The 21745-nt window shown below is 58.0% G+C and overlaps 2 protein-coding genes across 15 annotated transcripts; one reads left to right on the top strand and one right to left on the bottom strand.

Annotated features, from left to right (window-relative positions):
* Positions 1–593: 593 nt before the first annotated feature.
* On the top strand, positions 594–12452 carry WRAP73 (WD repeat containing, antisense to TP73). 13 transcript variants are annotated; one of them, XR_001309223.3, is made up of 12 exons: positions 594–712; positions 4326–4478; positions 4870–4986; positions 7355–7427; positions 8718–8821; positions 9366–9452; positions 9751–9885; positions 9957–10034; positions 10693–10798; positions 11326–11582; positions 11717–11908; positions 12118–12452. XR_001309223.3 is itself a non-coding variant. In NM_001244721.1 (12 exon segments), coding segments are annotated over 12 exon segments (1383 nt in total). In that variant the 5' UTR covers positions 594–643; the 3' UTR covers positions 12261–12452.
* An 894-nt stretch (positions 12453–13346) lies between these two features.
* Positions 13347–17065, bottom strand: TPRG1L (tumor protein p63 regulated 1 like). Of its 2 annotated transcripts, none has more exons than NM_001244355.1 (5): positions 16771–17065; positions 16591–16682; positions 16326–16502; positions 14715–14868; positions 13347–14095 (listed from the first exon to the last, which is right to left on the bottom strand). In NM_001244355.1, the coding sequence occupies exons 1-5, from the start codon at positions 16984–16986 to the stop codon at positions 13901–13903; spliced, it is 834 nt and encodes a 277-aa protein (NP_001231284.1). In that variant the 5' UTR covers positions 16987–17065; the 3' UTR covers positions 13347–13900. The 2 variants fall into 2 exon arrangements, with proteins under 2 accessions (NP_001231284.1, NP_001231285.1); NM_001244356.1 differs by having other exon boundaries at positions 16915–17065.
* Positions 17066–21745: the final 4680 nt, after the last annotated feature.

Here is a 21745-nt window from a genome sequence, read left to right as displayed (position 1 = left end):
ATGAGCCACGTAGTCTTTGGGAACATATATATATTTTTTTTTTGTCTTTTTTTTTTTTTTTTTTTTTTTTCTTTTCTAGGGCTGCACCCGCGGCATATGGAAGTTCCCAGGCTAGGGGTCTAATCGGAGCTGTAGCCGCCGGCCTACGCCAGAGCCACTGCAACGTGGGATCCCAGCCGCGTCTGCGACCTACGCCACAGCTCACGGCAACGCCGGATCCTTAACCCACTGAGCGAGTCCGGGGATCATACCCGCAACCTCATGGTTCCTAGTCAGATTCGTTAACCACTGCGCCACGACGGGAACTCCTGGGAACATCTTTAACCTAGAAAACTATTCGTTGCTTATCTGAAATTCAGTTTCGGTGCACTTCCTGCCTTTTATCTGGCAACCATAGCTGGAGAAGGTCTCAAGGCTTCCCATGTTGGAGCACCAGCGGCAATCCCGGGTGGGACGCACCGCTACGGCGCCTTTAAAGCGTGGTGGCGTGCCGGGGGTGGGGCGGAGAACTACAAGCCCCACAATGCTGCGCGTCATCCCTGATTTCTGATTGGCTACTGTGCGTTTCCCGCTTTTCCATCACTTCCGGTCTCGAAGGGGCGGTTGCGGCGGGGCTCCGCGGGCCCGGGATCCAGCGGCTGCCATGAACTTCTCGGAGGTGTTCAAGCTCTCCAACCTGCTCTGCAAGTTCTCCCCCGACGGCAAGTACCTGGTGAGAGGCTGCGGGGCTTGGGCCGAGGGCGGGCTCTCCGCGGGGAGGCGTGTGTCTACACCGGGAGCGAGGCCGCCGCGGGGCCTGGATGGAGGGAACTCGGGGGTTTGCTGCTCACTTGGGCAGGGGTCCCAGGCAGTGGCCCCGGGCAGGTGTTGCAGACAGGACCTGAGCAGGCGACCCGGCGAGCTGCCAGCGTCCCTGCACGTGGGTTTCCATCTGTTAAAGGCAGGTAAGAACAATACTGTCTTGACACATTTGAGGGCACAGGAGCTATCAGCCCCTTGTTGTTAGTCTGTCATAGAAGCCAGCCCTGTTGGCTGTAACCTGGTGCAGCGGTGCAACTCATTGTTGGCACCTTTTCCAGCCCATTTCACCAGTCTCCACCGCACACCAGATGAATGATTCGGGTGACTCGCATTCTGTGCTCAGATAAAGAGAATTTTCTCCACTCCTGGGACTTGAGCTGCTCGTTCCCTGGGTGGCAGGTGGTTCTAACATCGCTGAGCTATCTTGTACATGAAATTTAAGTTTTGAAAATACCGGTATGACCAGTGTATAGCTTCAGAGTCCTGGGGAGGGGGGAGGTGTGGTGGGTGGGAGATAGTTAGTACTGGAAAGACATGAAGACATCAGTGATGCTTCATAAAAAGTGTACTTAGTTTCATTAACTGTTAACATATGGCCCCATGACTTTTCTTCAATTTGAGCATTATTTGCATTCCTTTTATCTGGGCCTTTGAGGATGTAATTCTCAAGTGACATATTTGCCTTTTTGTTTGTTTGGTTTTGGGGGGCTGCACCCACAGGATATGGAAGTTCCTGGGCCAGGGGTCAAAGCAGAGCTGCAGCTGCTGGCCTACAGCACAATAATGCCAGATGCTAGCCAAGCCGTAACCCACACCGGATCCTTAACCCACCGAGTGAGGCCAGGGATCGAACCCATGTCCTCATGGAACTAGTCAGGTTCATTATCACTGAGCCACAATGGGAACTCCTCATATTTGCCTTCCTTATGGAGGTTCTATTCTAAATCATAGGACATGGCATTCAGTTCCAAAATACAAAATATCTCTAGCTTAAGTGGCACTCCAAAACCTTGGTGTGTTTTTCAAAGTACTCCTATGAATTAGTTTTTTAAAGGTCATTTGCAAAAATCCAGGTCAACTATAAAAAGGAATTTTATATTTTTCTCATTTAACTTTGGTGCTTTTTTTGGTTTTTATCCTCCAATTAAACTCTTATGAGCGCTAAGGGGTCATGTGATCAGGACCATGCTCTTCAAAGCTCTACCCAGTGCGGAAAAAAGTTGGGCCTTGTTGCCACTTAAAAATTTTTTTTAGGAGTTCCCGTCGTGGCGCAGTGGTTAATGATCCGACTAGGAACCATGAGGTTGCGGGTTCGATCCCTGCCCTTGCTCAGTGGGTCAAGGTTCCGGCGTTGCCCTGAGCTGTGGTGTAGGTCACAGACGTGGCTCAGATCCTGCATTGCTGTGGCTCTGGCGTAGGCTGACAGCTACAGCTCCGATTCGACCCCTAGCCTGGGAGCCTCCATGTGCCGCGGGAGCAGCCCAAGAAATGGCAAAAAGACAAAAAAAAAAATTTTTTTTAACTGAAATGTAGTTGATTTCCAATATTGTGTTAGTTTCAGGTGTCCAAAGTGAATCCCTTATACACACACATATATTCTTTTTTTCACATTCTCTTCCATCATGGATTATTACGAGATACTACGTATAGTTTCTCATGTTGCCATTTTTAATATCTTGCAGCAGATCTGATACGGTTTTTCCAAATGTTGCTACAAACAGTCCATTTCATAAGGAATGTATTGTAGCTGAGCACAGCTTTCACAGCTGCCACGTGGAAAAATGAGCACCAGACAGGTGTTTGCTCTAATCTGCAGTTACTCTCTCAGCCTCCTTTCTCCATGTGGGATCCGTGTGGCTTTTTTAACATGGAAGTTCCTCAGACAAAGACCCAATGATCTAGTTTGACCCTGGCAAGTACAGAAATGAAGCAAGTAACAGTTAAAGCCAGTTCTTGATTTTTGAACGGAGATGGACCTGCTCTTAGCGGAGGAGTATATGCAGTCTCAGAAGTCGTTTGCTTGGAGGTGGCTGTTATTTAATACGTAGGCGCATGAAGTAGCTGTCCGCAAGGGACCGTCATTGCCACTTAGCACACAGTTAGGAACATGTTAATGCTGGCGTGTGAGAGACCCCTCCCTCCCTTATACTCACACGCCTGCCACTTCCGACACATCTGGCCACGGTCGTGGGTTTGCCCCCACGCCAAGCCGTTCACCTCCACACTGGCCAGGGGTCCTGCTCAGTCCTGACACCGTCTCATCTGCCTGGAGAGCGCACCAGGTCCCCCAGGGTAGGAGCTCAGGCCCACAAGACTGCCCCGCCTTTCAGAGGCCAGTCAAAAGTCCAGGTTGTCACCTGTGCTTCTGACCCCTGGCTGTCGTTCGGAGGTTCCATTACTTTGCTAGAGTGACTCCCAGCCCTCAGAGGGCTTAGTGGTTGCATAAAGGACATGAGGAAGGGACACAGACAAGCAGCTGGCTGAGGGGTAAGTAGGATGCACTCTGGGAGGGTCCCAGGCGCGGGGGCTCCCGTGGAGTTGGGGCGTCTCCCTCCCTGCATGGATGTGGTCACCCGCCCGGATGCTCTGAGCCCCATGTCCCTGGGATTTTACAGGGGCTTCGTCATGCAGGTGTGAGCTGTCGCCGAAGAGAAGGGGAGGTGGGGCTGAAATTCCAAGCTCCTGATCCTGGCTTGGTCCTTCCTGAGACCAGCCCCAGCCAGAAGCCCACCTAGAGCCGCCTCCCTGGAACAGGGGTGCTCCATCACCCGGGAAATCCCGAGGGTCTTGGGAGCCCCGTGTGCATGTCCTCGTCCCTCAGCGAAGGCGAGTGAGCAGCTATGAAGCATCCTGCACCTGCAGAACTTAGGGAATGTCTGCCATTGAGCAGATGAGAGCTGTGGCCTCAGTGGTTCTCAACAGTGGCCGTGAGTCCTTCTCAGCCCTCACAGATGGCCCGCAGGGGATAGCCGGAGCCAGTGTGGCTGTTCCCCAAGAGCTGCTTCCCGGTGCTGTTTCCTGTTTTAGTGTTTGCCACGTGGTGTAGACGGGTAGAAAATGACTTGAGGGTTTTATTTTTATTTATTGTTTTGTCTTTTTAGGGCCACACCTGCAGCATATGGAGGTTCCCAGGCTAGGGGTCGAATCGGAGCTACGCCACAGCAACATGGGATCTGAGCCACATCTGTGGTCTACACCACAGCTTTCAGCAATGCCGGATCCTCAACCCGCTAGGTGAGGCCAGGAATCGAACCCGCAACCTCATTCGTTGCCGCGGAGCCACACTGGGACCTCCTCGAGGGTTTTAAATTAATGTTTTCTCCTGAGGTGGAACAGTTCTGGCACCTAGTTGGCATATTTCAGTTTTATCTTTTTATTAACTCATCTGTTGTTTAGAACAGGCCGTCGGCGTGGTAGGCACGAGACCATCTAGACAGAAAGCATGAGTGAGAGGAGGGTGGTGGGTGCCCCAGTCCCAAGGGCTCCATCCTCAGAGCCCGCACCCAGGCCCCCCTCCTTTCCAGGCCTCCTGCGTCCAGTACCGGTTGGTGGTTCGAGATGCCAGCACCCTTCAGATCCTCCAGCTGTACACGTGCCTGGACCAGATCCAGCACATCGAGTGGTCGGCCGACTCGCTCTTCATCCTGTGCGCCCTCTACAGGCGGGGGCTGGTGCAGGTGCGCCCTGCAGCCCCACGCCCCCAGGAGCGTCTCTCAAAATGATCCTAGTTCGCCCATTTTTAAATGTTTAAGGACTTTTAAAAAACCAAAAACACTGCTTCGGCATTCTGGATTTGTGCCCGAGTTAGGTTTGTAGCAGGAAGCATTCAGACGGCAGCCCAGCAGCTCGCGTACCGTGTGCTCAGCTGTCGACCTGGAACTGAGGTCATGAATTCACCCCTCAAGCCACACCAAAGTGATGTCTCCGAGAAGGACTGGCCCTGGTCCCTCGGTGATGCGGTCCAGGGCCGGTCCTTCACACTGAGAGGTTTTGAGACCCCCTGTGTCTGTCCAGTCGTTTCTAAGCCTCACTGGTGCGCTGACCCATCTCTCTCTCCCATGGATCCAGGTGTGGTCTTTGGAGCAGCCAGACTGGCACTGCAAAATAGATGAGGGCTCTGCAGGGCTGGTGGCTTCCTGCTGGAGCCCAGACGGGCGGCACATCCTCAACACAACAGAGTTCCACGTGAGTGGGGCGCCCTGAGCTCCTGCCCCAACCGCGGAGGGCAGCCCCTTCCCCCAATCCCAGGATCGCTCGGAGAGGTGGTGTGGGTGATTTTGGGGAAAGACAAACGTCATGAGTTGTCAGGGCATCATAAGCCTGGAAGTGCTGTTGTATAATCTCTCTGTTCAGTTTTAATGAAAAAGAAAGAGTTCCTTAAAAAACATCTAAAAGAGAAATTTTAAAAAAGGAGTTCCTATTGTGGCCCAGTGGGTTAAGGACTGATGTTGTCTCTCTGAGGATGCGGGTTTGATCCCTGGCCTCACTCAGTGGGTTAAGGATTTGGCATTGCTGTGACTGTGGTATAGGTCTGGCAGCTGCAGCTTGAGTCACCCCCTAGCCTGGGAACGTACATATGCCTTAAGTGTGGCCCTAAAAAGAGAAGAGAAAAAGTCCATCTTTACCAGCTGTGTTGAGGGCTCAGTTTCTTCACACCCGCAGGATCTTGTCCGGTTTTCATCCCACCCCCCTGCTGGCTAAAGGCCAGTGGAAGTTCCAGGGCTAGGGATTGAACCCTCACTGCAGCATGGACCCGAGCCCACCGCAGTGACAACACTGGATCTTTAACCCACTGCACCACAAAAGAACTCCAACAGGTTTTTATAAACAGCAAGCAGTCTTTCCTTTTGGTGGCGTCTCATGGATCCATTTTTTTCTTTTACCATTCGTGTACTTTTTTTTTGGTCTTTTGAGCTTTTAGGGCCGCACCCACAGCATACAGAGGTTCCCAGGCTAGGGGCTCTAATTGGAGAGGTAGCCGCCGGCCTACGCCAGAGCCACAGCAATACCAGATCCGAGCCGTGTCTGCGACCTACACCACAGCTCACAGCAACACCGGATCCTTAACCCACTGAGCGAGGCCAGGGATCAAACCTGCGTCCTCGTGGAAACTAGTCAGATTCATTTCCACTGCGCCACAACGGGAACTCCTCCTGTAGTTTTTAAAGAGATGCCTATTTGAGAAAAGCTGTGTTCCAGCCTGTGTCCCCTTTTTTTGCAACTATGCCTGGTAAACAGCTTCATCCATGTCCAGGCTCTGGGGCGGCTGGGGGTGGCGGGTGCCCCCTCCTGTGCTCCTGCAGCTCCGTTCCCCTCCTGACAGCCCTGCGCATGGCCGTGGACATGCTTTTCAGAAACTCTAGTCAAGGCTGATCGTTCACCTTGAGGCTCCAAGGGGGTCTGGGGTGTTCAGGCAGGCACGCCAGGTAACTGGGGGTGTAGGCGGGGGCCCGGCGTGCTCATAGGGTTGGGGTGACAGTGCAGAGGCTTTGGGTCCTGAGTACAGGACTCTGTCCCTCGACACTTTCCCGGGTCCCTCATTACCACGCCTTCTGGCCATTGTGCACCAGCCCTGGGACTCCCAGCCCCTGCGTGCGATGTGCCAGCAGTGGTTCCTCCAGAAATCCCTGCAGAGGCCGGGGTGTCAGCCCCTCACTGTCCTGGTGGCCTGAGGCCAAGCCCCGCCCAACCCCCCAGCTGTCCAGGGAGGCAGAGCTGTTGACCCCCCCATCTGCTTCAGGAGAGCATGCACGCCGTACGGCTTCCCACCTAAGCGTGTTTCTGTGACGAAATGACGTGTTTAAACTTGGCTGAAAACAGTGACTAAAGCGCCCCCTTATCCAGGCGGTTGGGAGGGTGTGTACCTTCCAAACTCCTTGGATGCTGAAAAGCGCCACCAGGGGGGACCTGTTCCGTTGGCTGCTGCCTCCTCCGCAGCCGTGCCTGTGATAAAGCTCGGGTATAAACCAGGCACGAGAGGAGGCTGCCGGCGGCGGCAGTCAACTAGGAGCGACTACAGCCTCTGAGGCCCTACCGCCCACTGCGCTTACCTCCTCGTGAGGATGTGAGATGATGAGACACCTGCCTGGTGAGCTTCGGGAGGAGCGGTGTTTGACGAGGTCTGGCCGGGGACGGCGTCTTGGAGGGAGGGTGGGGGCTCCGCTGCAGGGGATCCTGTGCCGTCGGCTGTGACAGCGTCCACGGTGGGGATCGGCTGGGCTGGCGCCTTAGGCATGCGCTCTCAGTGTGCTGCTCAGAACCGCATGCAGTTACACACTTGTGAGGATTATTTCTGGAATTTTCCATTCAATGTTTTCAGACCACAGTTGACTGAGCAACTGCAGGTTGTATCTTGGAACACAGACCCGCTTATATTTAACTTTGTGTCTCTGAGATAATATTGTTACACTGTTATTGAGTAAACCAAACACCGGGTGTTGCAGTTAACACTGGGTCTGCCGAGGCCATCTTGCTCAGGTTTATGATTTGCAACCGTCTTTCCCCTCATGCTAAATACACGCTGTTTGCTCTCTCTCCCCCTTTCCCTGGGCAGCTGCGGATAACTGTCTGGTCCTTATGCACGAAGTCTGTGTCCTACATCAAATACCCTAAAGCTTGTCAGCAGGGTGAGTTGGTCAGAGCTACTCAGCAGCCGTTTCTCTGTAGCTGTTGGGGGGGGGTTGGGGACCTTTTCAAATGTCAAACGTAGGCAGAAGCAGCCTCTGCGCTGTCGACACATCGCCAGCCTTCCCCCCCCAACCCCCCCGGGTTATTTTAAAGCACATCCCAGCCCCCTAGTGCCTCACTGGTAGGTAGCCCACCGGTGGCTCCCCTGCTCTGTGATCTCAGCAACTGAAGAGCATTTGCTTAAAGGACCTCAAAGAAGGAGGTTACACGAGGCCCGTTACGTGCTCCAGAACAGGCGTTGAGACCCTTCCGTTCACGTCATCACGGGACCCCCGCCTCTCACACCCGATTCTCAGCTAAGCCCTCCGCTGACCTCATTGAGCTCTCACGGGGAAGGGCGCCCTGTCCCATCTGGACATCGCAGGCGAGGGACCAGAGGCCCGAGTCCTCCGAGCCAGCTGGGGAACGCCCCTTGGCGGGTTTGGCTGGACCCGGAGCCGCTTGCGGGCCCCACGCTTGAATCACAAAACTGCCTTGCGGTTGACGAACAGAAGGAAGCGTTCCGAACGCAGATGCTTTTCGTTTCTCCTCCTGCCATGAGCAGTTTGAAACTCACATGTGATTGAGATGCAACTGTACGTTTACCTTTGATTTTTGTAGTTTGAATGTTAGTGCCTCCAGGTGACACACACTTCCTGGTGGACACGACGTCTGTATCTTTTAGGTGTTCTTTTTTCTTCTTTTTTGGCTGCCCCGCAGCGTATGGAGCTCCCGGGCCAGGGATCTATGGCTCAGATCCGAGCCGTAGTTTTGACTTAAGCCACAGCTGTGGCAACACCAGATCCTCCAAACCAGTGCAGCAGGTCAGGGATCAAACCTTCGTCCCTGCAGAGACGCTGCTGATCCCATTGCTGCACAGCGGGAATTCCCTCTAGGTACTGTTTTGATCTGAGAGGTATGAAATGTGACCAGACAGTACCGTCTGACGTTTCAGCCAGATTCTTCTCTTGAATTTACTGCTTCTAGATTTAAATTCAAAAGTAAGAATAGGAAAAGTCGTGGCAAGCCTCTTTGACCCAGCTGAGTTTCCTGCGGTTTGTTTTCTAAGATCGCGACATGCTGGGGTTCCCCAGGACGCAGTGGCCGCTCTCACAGGTCCCGTCCAGAGAGGTCGGCGCGAGGGCGCAGGGACCCCTGGGGCGCCCACCTTCCCCTTCTCACTCCGACCCCAGCATCTTTGCTGCACGCGGGCTGCTTCCTGACCCCGGCCTGTTCACCCTTTCCGGCAGGAATAACCTTTACCAGGGACGGCCGCTACCTGGCCTTGGCGGAGAGACGGGACTGCAGGGACCACGTGAGCATCTTTGTCTGCAGCGACTGGCAGCTCCTGCGGGTGAGGGCACCCCACGGGGACCAGGCGACGGGGTTGGGGGGCATGGTCCTTAAATGGAGAGATGTGAGCCCATGTTTCCAAAGACGGGGCGCTGCCTGTAACCATGTGACACACCTTTACAGGGCTCACTAGACCGTGCACGCCTGGGGCGTGTCAACTGGAGTTGGTTAAATGGTCTTTGTCATGTGGCCATGCCAGCACTTTACCACTGGCCAGGGGCCTGAGCCGGACAGGCGGCCACCGGACACAGACACAGGGGGCTGAGCTGAGTGTCCAGGGCGGATCTTGTCTGAGCTGCTCTCATAGGCGTGGGGCTCGTCCTGGCCTGAGGGTGTGATGCGCTGGCTGCCAGCCGCAGGAGCAGCCCGGCCTGGAGCCTCCCAGCACAGGCAGGATTTCACAGCAGGAGGCCGTAGCTGTCCCTTGCTCGATGAGGAAATTAAATGCTAAGTGTGTCAGCACATCAGTTAGAAAGCAAATGTGCGCACATTTGTTTAAGGAAATATTTCCAATTCCACCTGTTTCTCCCCCATCACCTTGGAAGCACTTTGAGACGGACACACAGGACCTGGCAGGGATCGAGTGGGCCCCCAACGGCTGCGTGCTGGCGGCCTGGGACACCTGCCTGGAGGTGCGCAGCGACTCGGAGGCCCTCCCTGTTGTCAGCGCCTTTGCCTGTATTTCCTTCCGTGCTCCGGACGCTGGGGCGTTCGCTCCGTCTCCCCTGAACGTTGCGCTCCAGAGCAGGTCCTCAGCCTGACAGCCCCGACTCCCCTTTTCCACAACGTGACCGCTTCGCTTCTCGAGTTAGGGCCTCCCACCCCCACTTCCCGCCGCACTGGCCCTGCTCCGATGTCCCCGAGTCTCCCCAACCCACGCGGCTGCATCTTATCTGCCTGGCTCAGTGACGCGCACCGTGTCTCCGACAGTACAAGATCCTGCTCTACTCCCTGGACGGCCGGCTGCTGTCCACCTACTGCGCCTACGAGTGGTCCCTGGGCATCAAGTCGGTGGCTTGGAGCCCCAGCAGTCAGTTCCTGGCAGTCGGGAGCTACGACGGAAAGGTGGGAGGCGGCCCGTGGGGCGAAGCCCTCGGCTGCAGCGGCGGCGGCTCTGAACGCGGGTCCCTCCCCAGGTGCGCGTTCTCAACCACGTGACGTGGAAGCTGCTCGCAGAGCTGGGGCATCCTGCGGCTGTCAGCAGCCCCAGCACAGTAAGTCCCAGTGGCCTTTGTTTCTCCTGTCCCTGCCCCCCCAGCTGCTGGGACCAGCTCTTGCTCCGCCCAGGGCCACGACCCCCTGCCCACAGGCGCCAGGCCTCTGCTGGGCCGTTCCCTATGCTCTGGGCTGGTGGGCAGAGAGCAGGCAGAGCCCTGGCCCCGTGGAGCCTGGGCCAGGGCGGGGACAGCGGGCCATCTTCCTGCGTGGGTAGGGGCCCAGGGCGAATCCCCGAGAGCATGATTTGGGGACCAGGGGCGCCGGTCAGGCGGTAGAAACAGGAGGTCCCATTCCGCAGGCGCTGGCCAGGGTGCTGGGGGGCAGCAGGGATGGGGACAGACACCTGATGGGCAGGTGAGGAACCTGCGTAGAGCCGGGGGAGGAGGCAAGTTGCTGGGCTTGCGGGGTCTGGGCTCTGGTGCTGGCGGGGCTGGGGCAGGACTTGCGGGCAGCCAGGTTTGCCGTGGCCCTTTCCACCCCACGGCCGCTTGCCCTTCCTCTCAGTCCCTGGCCCACTGGTCCCCGGTCTCCACTGAAATGCAGGCGCTAGCACAGCACGCGGGCGGGACCAGCTGGCGAGCGACCAGGAGGGTGCGGGCCAGCATCCTGGCCCGCAGTGGCAGCTGCATGTCCTGCTGCCCGTCTCTCTTCCAGGTGGTGTACAGGGAGGCAGAGAAGAGCCCGCCACTGGCGCTGGGCCGCCTGGCCTTCCCTCCACCCAGAGCCCCGGCCGGTCCCCGGGCCACCACAGAGAGCAAATGTGAGCAGCGCGGTCCAGCAGGCGCCACCGCAGTTTTCCTTCCCTCCCTCCCCTCCCCTGCCCCCCTCCCTCCCCTCCCCTCCCCCTCTGCCATCATTGAGTCCTCTTGGTCCAGGCCGACCTCAGATGTTCCTCTTGTTTTCAAAGCTCTTCCTTTCCCGTGATACCTGTAGTCCCCGTCTCTTGGCCATGAACCTGCAGGCCACCTGGGAATCCAAATTGGGGGGTGCTTTTTTAACGAACAGTGCCATTGTCTGGGTGAGCCTGGGTCGGGGGTGCAGGCTCAGCAGGAGCGAAAGGCTGCGTCTGGGGCCGGGGTCACTCGCGGGCCAGTGCACAGTGGGTGTCATCAGGGTGGCAGAGGAGCGATAGGTCCTCCCAAGCCTTGGCCAGCTTCCCGCAGAGCCTGTTTTCGGGAAGACCCTGACCTGCCCCGGCTGTCAGCGCCTGCCTCGCCCTGCGGGGGTCGAGGCCCCTCTCCCTCGCTGCCGGGAGGCTCAGGGCGCGTGCTCCCTTTTGGCGCCCAGATGAGATCGCCACGGTGCCGGCCTCCCTCCGGACTCTGAAACCCACGGCAGACAGAGCCAACCCGAGGATGGGCATCGGGGCCCTGGCCTTCAGTCTGGACAACTACTTCCTGGCCACGAGGAGCGGTCAGTGGCCCGTCCCACGGGTGTCGTGTTTCCTCCAGGCCCAGGCTGAGATTCAGACAGTCTGAAAGGAAAGTCAGCTCGGGGCCTCCCACCTGTGGCTTCCGCCCGTCCTGCCCACGGAGCAGCCGCCTGTGTGTCTGGTGATGAGCAGGGCCCCGGGCTGACAGGCGTGTGAGCCAAGTCCCCGGAGTGGGACTATTGGGGTGGCGTGGGTGCTGGACAGGAGCGGGTGGTGAGCAGAGGCCTGGCCCTCTTCCTTCCCCAGACAGCATCCCAAGCGCCGTCTGGATCTGGGACGTCCGGAAGCTGAGGCTCTTCGTGGTGCTGGAGCAGCTGTCGGCTGTGCGGTCCTTCCGGTGGGACCCGCGGCAGCCCCGGCTGGCCATCTGCACAGGGGGCAGCCAGGTGTACCTGTGGTCGCCGGCGGGCTGCGTGTCAGTGCAGGTGCCCGGAGAAGGTGAGTGTGGGCGGAGGCGGTCCAGCAGCCCCAGCCTCAGCAGAAGACACTGCATAAACCTCAGGGCCGCCCTGCAGCTGCTGGACACGGGCTGCTGCCCTGATCTTCCCAGGCTGGGAGCACGGCCCTTGGACTTGGGGGCTCTGGCTGGGGTCCCCCGGAGCCCTGGCCTCTCTTGCTCTAACATCTGGCCACCTCTTTGCCTCCAGGCGACTTTCAGGTGCTCTCCCTGTGCTGGCACCCGAGCGGGGACTCCCTGGCTCTCCTCAGCAAGGACCACTTCTGCCTGTGCTTCCTGGAGGCCGAGGAAGGGGTCGGCACAGCCCTTGGGCAGCAGGACGACCACACATAGAGCCTGGGCGTGAATGGGCCCTGTAGCTCCTGTCGGCCACGGGAAAGGAACGGAGCTTCTGGGGCAAGTTCCCCTCCCAGACAGGCCAGAGGAAATGGTTTGCTTTTATTTTTCTAGAGCAAGGCATTTTTGTAAATAGGTGTGGCATGCAACTGTAATTTTTGTTATTTAAAGTAAATATTTGCCAATTCATACAATGGTTAGTGCTCGCTTTCTTGATTTAGGTCAGTGTTAAGTTGGGGGGCACTGTTTTAGGGAGTAACTGCCCTAAGCAGCCCGTCCCTCCCACAGAACCCTGTTGTGCTTGGAGCCTGTCAGGAGCAGGCTCTCTGTGGGCATAGCCTGGGGGTGTGCGGGGTCCATTCCGGAGCATGGGATGGGTGCCCCGGCAGCCGGAGGGCTGGCGGGGCTACTGGCGGGTGAGGAACTAGAGTTTGACTCCCTGGGTGCAGGCTGGGCTGTGTCCTGCTCCCTGGTGCCCAGGACGAGTTGAAGCCTCACAGTGCCCACAGCAAGCGGACAAGGGTTCAGGACCCGGGCAGATGAGCTCACGCCCGTCTCATTTAACTGGCAGCTTCCTTGACCGCTGCCCTGTTTTAATGACTAGAAAAGGAACACCACCCACTTGATCCCAAACGTCTTCACTGTGAGACCAAAGCCGAGGCTCAGGACCCAGGTGGGGCCGAGGGACAGCCTCTCATCTGGACGGGTCACAGCCCCACTGACCACAGCTCCGCCAGTCACGGTGAGGCCGAAGCAGCCGGGAGCCGGTCCTCAAACCATCAACCCACAGTCCAGTTAGGCCGCTCAGCCGTGGCCGGGCAGGGGTGGCGAGCTGACCACGGGCTCATGTCTGCGTCAGAGCGGGAGCTGGGGCAGCGGTCTCAGTGGCTTCTGCTTTGAAGGTGTTCTTTAAAAGCAAAGCGAGTGATTCCCTCTCAAGATACAAACGTGACAACACAAACTTACATGAAGCTGTCAAAACCGTGTGCAAAGAACTCAGCAACGTGACTTCTGCAAACTACTCGCGTTCTGCGAAGCTTTTTGGGTGTGGGAAAGATGCCTTACGTATTAACACAGTGTGGATTGATTTTAAGAAAAGCGCGACTTTAGGTCAAACATTTACGCAAAAGCAGCTGTTCTTCAGGAACTGCCACCGCAGACGGTCTCTTATGGAGCCCGCCGCGCTGGCTTCTTTCATATCAGCTTTAAGAAGACGGATGAAATCTCCAAATACAAAATCTGACACCAGCTGTAAACATACTTGCAATACAGGCACTGGGGGCTCAGGCAGCCCCTGGATGCAGCGCTCTGCACGGCTGCCGCTGCCGCTGCCTGGGACCTTCGAGTGGAATCACAGCGTTTATTATTAATGCGCTGGGCCGGGGGCGGGAGGGACCACGGGAAGCCGGGTGGAGAGGGCAGGAGCAACGCAACAACGGAGCAAACCGGTTCTAGGAAACGGATACGGGCCAGGAGGCGACAGCTCGATTCCTTTCGCAGTGTCTGCAGTTCATGTTACCCAAGGCCCAGGAACACCATTCACTCGTCATGCCAACCGCGCCCAGACCTGAGGGGTGAGGGGCACGGGAGCAGCCGCAGGCCGGACCGCGCCCTCCCCAGTCCCATCAGCCCGGCGTCTAGAAGCCGATTCTGCCTCTGGTCATGGAGTAGCCCAGCTTGGCCTCGTTGCTAATGAAGGACATGAGCCCCACATAGGTCTCGATGAGGAGCGGGCGCTCCAGGACCAGCACGCCCCCGGCCTGGCCCGGCCAAGGGCTCTCCTTCTGGGCCTTTTTGACGGCCTGGATTAACAGCGCTTTGAAGTCTTCCAGCTGTAAAGAGAAAAGATGGAGCCGGATCGGAGGACACAGGTGAGGCGGAGCCCATGTTTGCGTCCCAGCCCCAGGCCAGCTGCCTTCCCAGCCACGGCCCGGCGGCCCGCCTCCTCAGCGTGGCACTCTAGAAATACCAGATCTTACCTCTGCGCTCACTGGTGACGGCTGGGACTCACGGACTTGCTCTGCTGGTCTGAGGGGCTTTGCCCCAGTGACCTGACGTACCCTCCTGCCACCCACTCAGGCCAGGGACACAGTCTGCGAGTGCTGCCAGTCCTGGATCCAGCTCTCGCCACCCCAGGGCCCCCTCTCCTGTGGAGCCTAAACCACCAGCTCTGGGACCAGCCACACAGGGTCCGCTGCCGTGACCCCAATTCCGGGCCCTTCTCCAGGACAATCGCAGCCACAAAGGGACCATCATGCAGCTCCATGACCAGCAGCTATTAACCACACAGGGCAATTTAAACATAAGTTGACTACAGTTTTTAAACAAAGTTTTTTTCTCAGTTTAGCCACAGTTCAGATGTTCAACAGCCACACGTGGCCACCATCCTGAGCAGGCCTAGAGGTTCCTGTTACCACTGGGTGGTGCCATTGCTGCCCCCTGCCGTCTTACCTGGCACAGAGAGGCCGTCTTCTCATCCACACCGGCCATCGGGTGCTCTGTGAACGTGGTGTAGGGCACGCTGGTGGACCAGGGGTTCCATCTGCTTATGAAGGAAGGCCGGCTCTGCTTGTCCCACTGGATGCGAACCCCAACACCTTCTCGCCTGCCAAGTCAGAGAAAGGGATCAGGCTTCACACGACAGGCCACGGAGCCCCCACCGCACCTGCTTAGTCCTGGGCGTGAGAGTAGAAGGCTGTGCCACCAGCAAAGACGAGACTGTGACATTTCCCAACAGAGCAGGACCCCTGAGCTTGGGCAGGGATGGCGTGTCCAGTAATGAAAGCATCCAGCATTTTTACCCATCACCAGCTGACCCCACTGTCCCAGCTAAGCTGAAGTTAATACCTACACAACAAAGTTGAACAGGTAGTGGGCTGACTAAACAAGTGATAGTTTTATAACTTTAAGTCTCTTTTTCTGACCGTCTTGCTGTTGTTTAAAAATTTTAGGAGTTCCCGTCGTGGCGCAGTGGTTAACGAATCCGACTAGGAACCATGAAGTTGCGAGTTCGATCCCTGCCCTTGCTCAGTGGGTTAACGATCCGGCGTTGCCGTGAGCTGTGGTGTAGGTTGCAGACGCGGCTCGGATCCCGCGTTGCTGTGGCTCTGGCGTAGGCCGGTGGCTACAGCTCCGATTCAGCCCCTAGCCTGGGAACCTCCATATGCCGTGGGAGCGGCCCAAGAAATAGCAACAATAACAACAACAACAACAACAAAAAAAGACAAAAGACAAAAAAAAAAAAAAAAATTTTAGCTCAGCTTCCCGAATTCCCTATCTAAATCTCTGCCTCAAAACTCTAAAATCTACTGTTTAATTCAATTGAGTTTACTAATGTCTCAGTTCCTCATGCTTCAGAAAACTCCCCTAAGATATGAAAATCAGCTCTTGAAAGTTGGCCATTAAAGGTTTCCACATTTAACCTTTCGTAACCTCTGTAAATAAAACTGACAGCTTTTTCTTTTAAAAGGTAACCAAAGCAGGACTTGATGTGACAGATACAGTCCTTTCCTGACCAGAGATAAAATGCTGAATTTGACTCTTATCTGGTGATGTTCACGTGAGGTCTAGATCAGCATACCTCAAATTAATTTTTTTTGTTTTTTTGGTCTTTCGTCTTTTGTCCTTTTTTAGGGCTGCACCCGCAGCATATGTAGGTTCCCTGGCTAGGGGTCAAATTGGAGCTGTTGCTGCCGGCCTACGCTGGAGCCACAGCAACACCAGATCCAAGCCTCGTCTGCGACCTACACAACAGCTCACAGCAATGCCGGATCCTGAACCCACTGAGCAAGGCCAGGTATCAAACCCACAACCTCTTGGTTCCTAGTCGGATTCGTTTCTGCTGGGCCACGACGAGAACTCCCAATTCACATTCTACAAGCCTAGTAGCTGTCTCTCAGCCAGGATTCCTCCTAACGTGCAGAAATCATTTGCCTCTGTTCTGAGCAGCTCTATTGGTTTTGAAGCAGAGGCTTTTATGTTTCCCCAATCACGGCAGACACAAGACCTCCACGGGGGGCTGGTTTTCCCAGGGCTGACTAGGAGCCCTGGTGCCGGGCTTACTTGTTGAGCGATTTCGGCGGAAACTGGAATTCTCCGTAGGAAATGGTGTCCACCGCGCTCAGGGCTACCCTGACCACCTGCTGGCACTGCAGGCTGATGAAGTCGTACTTGCAGATGAGCAGCGACTGGTCGGTGATGAGCACCAGCCTCTCCTTCTCGTTGTTCCAATGATCGACCCTGCGGGCGGCAGCGGTCACCTCGGCGCCTCTTGGCGCATAGGTCCCGGGCCCCTCCCTCCCTCCCTCCCCAGCGCTCGCCCCCTTACTCGGTCAGCAGCCACACCCCCTGGATGTCGCCGTCCTCCACCGGCCGGACGACCACGCGGATCTCCTCCACCGCCTGCTCGATGGTACCGGGCTGCGGGTGGGGGCGAAGGTCAGAGGTCAGCCCGCCCGGCCCCGGTCCCGCTCGCCTCGGCCCCCGGCCCCGCCCGCCCCCGCCTCACCCGGAACACGAAGTACTCCTTGACGCGGGCGCGACGCGTGGGATCGTGGATGCTGAGCGGCCACAGCGTCTGCCGCAGCGGCGTACCCACCCCCGGCCGCCCGCCACCGCCGCCGCCGCCACTGCCGCCACCGCCCGGCCCGACCTCCTCGCCGGCCGCCAGCAGCGCGGTGGGGCTCGTGCCTGCCGAGTCCACCGAGTCCCGCAGTTGCAGCATCGCTGCGCCCGCCGCCGAGCTACCCGGGACAGGACCCGACGCAGCAGCCGTCAGCGCCACCTCCTCCCCCTCCACCGCCCGGCTCCGGGCCCCGCCCCGGGCCCGCCCCGCGCGATGCTGCGCCGCGATTGGCTCCGTCTGACCAGTCCTGCCTCGGGCCCCGCCCCCGCAGGCCTTCGCGATTGGCTCTTCCTCAGCTGTCTCTCGCGATTGGTCCCTCCAGCCGCCTTTCACAATCGCTCGCGCCCCTCTCCGCGCAGGAAGTGCATGCCGCGCGCACGCCCACTTCCTGTTTACGCGTGGGGGGCGGGGGGAAGGGCGGGGCCGAGGCCGGTTGCCAAGGCAACGCGGAGGGTCAGCAGGGAGAGACCATCAGGAGACTGGCGTTGCTACCCCAGGAAAACCTGTTGCCCGCCCCTCCCGGCGCGGCGGGCGGCGGGGGACGTCCTGAGTCCCCGACCTCCGGCCCGGCGTCCACGCCACTCTGTTCAATTTTGGCTGAAGTGCAGCAGACATGCGGCAAGGGACCCCAGGCCCTGCCCAGAGTGACAGCCCCCTGGACGTGCCCCCCACCAGAACTGACGAACTCTCTGGACGCGCCCCCGCCATGGGTGACCGCTTCCTGGACCCGCCCCCACTCACGCTGAGGGTGACCGACCCCTGGACGCAACCCCCCACCGTGGATGACCACCTCCCTGAATGCGCCCCCCGCCCAGAGTGACCACCCCCCGGACTAGATCCTTGTGCGTGGTGATGTCCGCCTTCGCAAGGGCATCGCCAGTTTAGGGGACTGAAGGAGCGGCCCGAGGGGCAGAGCATTTTGCTGCGCGCCTCCGCCTTTCTGACCGCGGGTTCATGGATGCAGCAGCAGAGACACGGGCCCAGCGCTATGCCAGATGCAGGAATACGCACCCCACCTAGGAAGCAGAGCTCCCGACCCCTGCTCCCCAAAAGGGGCACTGAGGCACACGGCCTGGTCACCTCGTCAAGGGCAGAGCCTGGATTCACTGTGGCTGCCCTTGAACTTGTCTTCTGGGTGCTAGAGTTGGATCTATTCTTGCCCTGAGTGACCTTCCCTGCAGCTAGCACGACCCTGGGCATCTGCCATCCCTGCCAGGGTCCTCAGCTCCCCCGTCTTGGCATCTCATCCTCCTTGCCCGTCTCAGGGAAACCCCAGGGCTGTGCATCTGTGACAGTGTATAGTGCGTCCCAAGTGTCAGCACCTGTGATGATGGAGTCGGCTTCCCAGCCCCTCTAGTCCTGCCACCCCAAAGGGCTTCTTGGCCCCTGTGCTGTATCCATCCTCCAATGCTCAGTTCAGACCGCGCTCCCCTGGAGATGTTGTCATTAACTACCACTCACTGCTGCTTCTTGGCTGTTTCATGTCATGGTCCGCTCCGTGCATGTGTGTTCTGTGTGTAATTACCGTGTGTGACGGGTCATGCTCCGTGTGTGTGTGTGTGTGTGTGTGTGTGTGTCTGTTAGATTTCCAGGAGTGAGCTCCTTCCACGTGGCTGTGCTTTGGGGGTTATAACCCTTTCCTAGAGCTGTGACTATCACAGAGCCCAGGGTTCTTGTGTATATGCTCTTGAGTGTGTGCCACCGACGAAGGGACAGGTTTGAAGGGTTCTGGTGGGGAACCTGAGGCCAATACAGCTGCTGCGGCCACACCAATCAGCCAAGGCCTCCTGGCTTATGCGGACTTGGGTGCCCTCCTGGTCTGTGAGCCATTCCACGGTGGCCGGCCTTTCTTTTCAGGACGCCTCCTGAGGGAGGGCACAGGCAGTGGTCATTTTCCTGGGCTGGCCTGCCCCCAGGGGCCCAGCCTGCTCCGGGGCTGAGCTCCCGCTCGTCTGTACGTGGCTGTGCTGACACTGAACCCAGCTGGCCTCCTGCTCCCCTTTCCACGTCTGGGGAGCAGGAATGCTGAAACCTGGCTCCCAGGCTGTGTGAGGTGCACACGAGCTCACAGGTGCCTCTAGAGTGGCCGCCTGACCTGGCTCTCAGTGCCCCTGGCCCTGGGGGCTCTGTGGGTGTCTGTGGAGTGGGGGATGGGAGTGAGGCTGGAGAAAAGGGACAAGGGCCCGATGACTGACTCCCGCTCCTGGAGGAAGCGGGGGACCAGATCCTGGAGCCCAGGGGTCAGGGTTAGCTCAGGGATGGGTGGAGAGAGCCGAAGTGAGAGTGGGAGTGTGGCGGGGGCGGGGGGGCACTGAGGAGTTCAGGGACACCTGCTTTCTTTGGTGGGGGTGGGGGGTTTGGAGCCAGGGGTTTGGGTTTAGTTGGTTTGGAAGAGCGGCAATGAGCAGGGAGGGACCACAGGGCTGCCAGGAGGCCTCAGGCAGGACCGCAGTGGAGCCTTCCACACGGCAGCTGGCGGGAGAGGGAGAGACCAGTAGGTGGACTGGTCTAGACTGGGGGCTTGCTGGGTGGCTGTGGTCAAAGGCATGGGGGGAGTGGAGGCCAGGCTCCCGGGCGGGAGTTTCCGCTAAGCACCGCGAGGGGTCAGGGGTGTCGCTCCACTCATGAGCCAAGAGGCTAGCCCGCCACGGTTTCAGGGACGCTGGCAGAAGACAGGCGGAGGCCCTGGGTCAGCGACAAAGGACTGTTAGTCACAGAGAAGCAATGTCCAGAGTGTCAGCATGGACACAGGGGCGACCCTGGGGACCCGCGAGCCAGCTTGGTCCTCCCCCCTCAAGGTTGCTCGCACAAGCCTGAGCAGGGCCCCCGGGAAAGGCAGCCAGGGCCCTTCCTCCTGCAGGGCACGCCGTGTGCAGGAGTGTCTCCCAGTGTGGCCAGCGACGTTCACTTTGGATCCAGTTCCTGGTCTGGCAGAGACAGCAGCCACACCAGCAGGGACCAGGGACAGGGGGCAGGAGCTGGGGGAGGTCTCTGAGAGGATGTGACCGCCGGCTGGACCCAGGCAGAGCATTTAAAAAGACAAGAAACTGTGTGAAACAGGAATTCCCGTCTTGGCTCAGTGGTTATCGAATCCAACTAGGAAACATGAGGTTGCAGGTTCAATCCCTGGCCTTGCTTAGTGGGTTAAGGATCTGGCGTTGCTGTGCGCTGTGGTGTGGGTCGCAGATGTGGCTCTGATCCCGCGTTGCTGTGGCTGTGTTGTAGGCTGGCGGTTACAGCTCCAATTCGACCCCTGACCTGGGAACCTCCACATGCCACGGCTGTGGCCCTAGAAAAGGCAAAAAGACAAACAAACAAACAAAAAAAAAATGGTATGTAATAGGAATAGAAAAGAGTTGTATTTGAGCCCAACTGAGGACTGTGGCCCGGGAGACAGCCTCTCAGGTGACAGTGGAACTGCTCCTAAGAAGCAGGGTTTTCGGCTCGGTTCTATGTCTGTCAGAGCAAAGACCATCAGGCAAGTCAGGGAAGCCGTCCTTCCGGGCTTCGAAAGACCAGAGCAGCACGTGCACAGAGTCAGGCCAGCCGTGGCTCCTGGGAAGGGGGTCTGATCCCGGAAGGAGCCCTAGTGCCGGCGTCCCAGGAAGGGAGGCGTCTTGAATGTGGACATTCTTTTTTTTTTTTTTTTTTGTCTTTTTGCTATTTCTTGGGCCGCTCCCGCGGCATATGGAGGTTCACAGGCTAGGGGTTGAATCGGAGCTGTAGCCCCCGGCCTACGCCAGAGCCACAGCAACGCAGGATCCGAGCCGAGTCTGCAACCTACACCACAGCTCACGGCAACTCCGGATCGTTAACCCACTGAGCAAGGGCAGGGACCGAGCCCGCAACCTCATGGTTCCTAGTCGGATTCGTTAACCACTGAGCCATGACAGGAACTCCGAATGTGGACATTCTTCTGGTCACTGTGCCCTTTTCTCCAATAACTAAAGCAGATGGACCATGTATGTTTCATTGGCCACAAACAGGTCATTCTGGTCAGCCCCACATCCAAGCTAATGCATGGATAAGCCGGGGACGGCCCAGACCTCAGTGTGGAAACATCCCTTCATCGGAGCCTCCCACAGGGCCCGTCCTGCCCACCCGCCCTGGATGGGAGCTGTTCTCGGAGTGAGGTGTCGTTGAGACCACCTGGACGGTCATGTGGCTGAGCCCACCAGGGGCTGAGCATGACCTTTTAAGGTCCGGTGGGCAGGTGCAAAGACACACACGTCTTGCAGCCCCAAGACCGTCCTGGGGAGCAAGTTCCCTGCTCATTAGCCTGCCCCCTGCCCACCTGGAGCACCGTCTTTTCCTCTGGGTCTCTCGCTGCCCTCCGTGTATGCAGCTGGTTTTTGAGCCAACAGGATGCAGGGAGGGAGAGGGCGGCCTGGATGTCTGGATGCCGTGCGTGGGTGCTGGACTCAGAGGAGTCACAGAGCGAGCAGGTTCTGCGTAGCGACGAGGACCGAGCTGTTCTTAGGGCTGAGTGCCCAGGGGTGGGGTGCAGGACTCCGGGTGAGCAGGTCCAGGACCAGTCAGACGGACAGGCCCTGAGGTTGCAGGATGCTGACCCAGGGCCTGAGCCCTTTGGGGATGTGGGGGGCAGGTGGTCTGCAGGCCCGCAGCTCACAGTTGGCAGAGGGAGCAGGAGGGTCTGCTTGATGGCGAACAGCACTGGGTGTCTTACTGTCTACGCACGTTGTGGTGAAGGGAACCTGGCTTCTGCAGGTCCGGCTGTGGCGGCGGCCCCTGAGCTGGGACCCCCTGAGTTGCAATGCTTCTTTCCTGGGGCTTTTGAAAGGCTGCTCCAGTTCTCACCACCAGGTGGCAGAATCGTCCACACGGGCCTTCAAACCAG

The sequence above is a fragment of the Sus scrofa genome, chromosome 6, assembly GCF_054392235.1.
Source record: "Sus scrofa isolate SSC_HxYL_T2T_F1_AM1 chromosome 6, Sscrofa_HxYL_maternal_Yorkshire_Landrace_v2.0, whole genome shotgun sequence".
Classification (NCBI taxonomy): domain Eukaryota; kingdom Metazoa; phylum Chordata; class Mammalia; order Artiodactyla; family Suidae; genus Sus; species Sus scrofa.
This window is presented reverse-complemented; position numbering and strand designations above follow the sequence as displayed.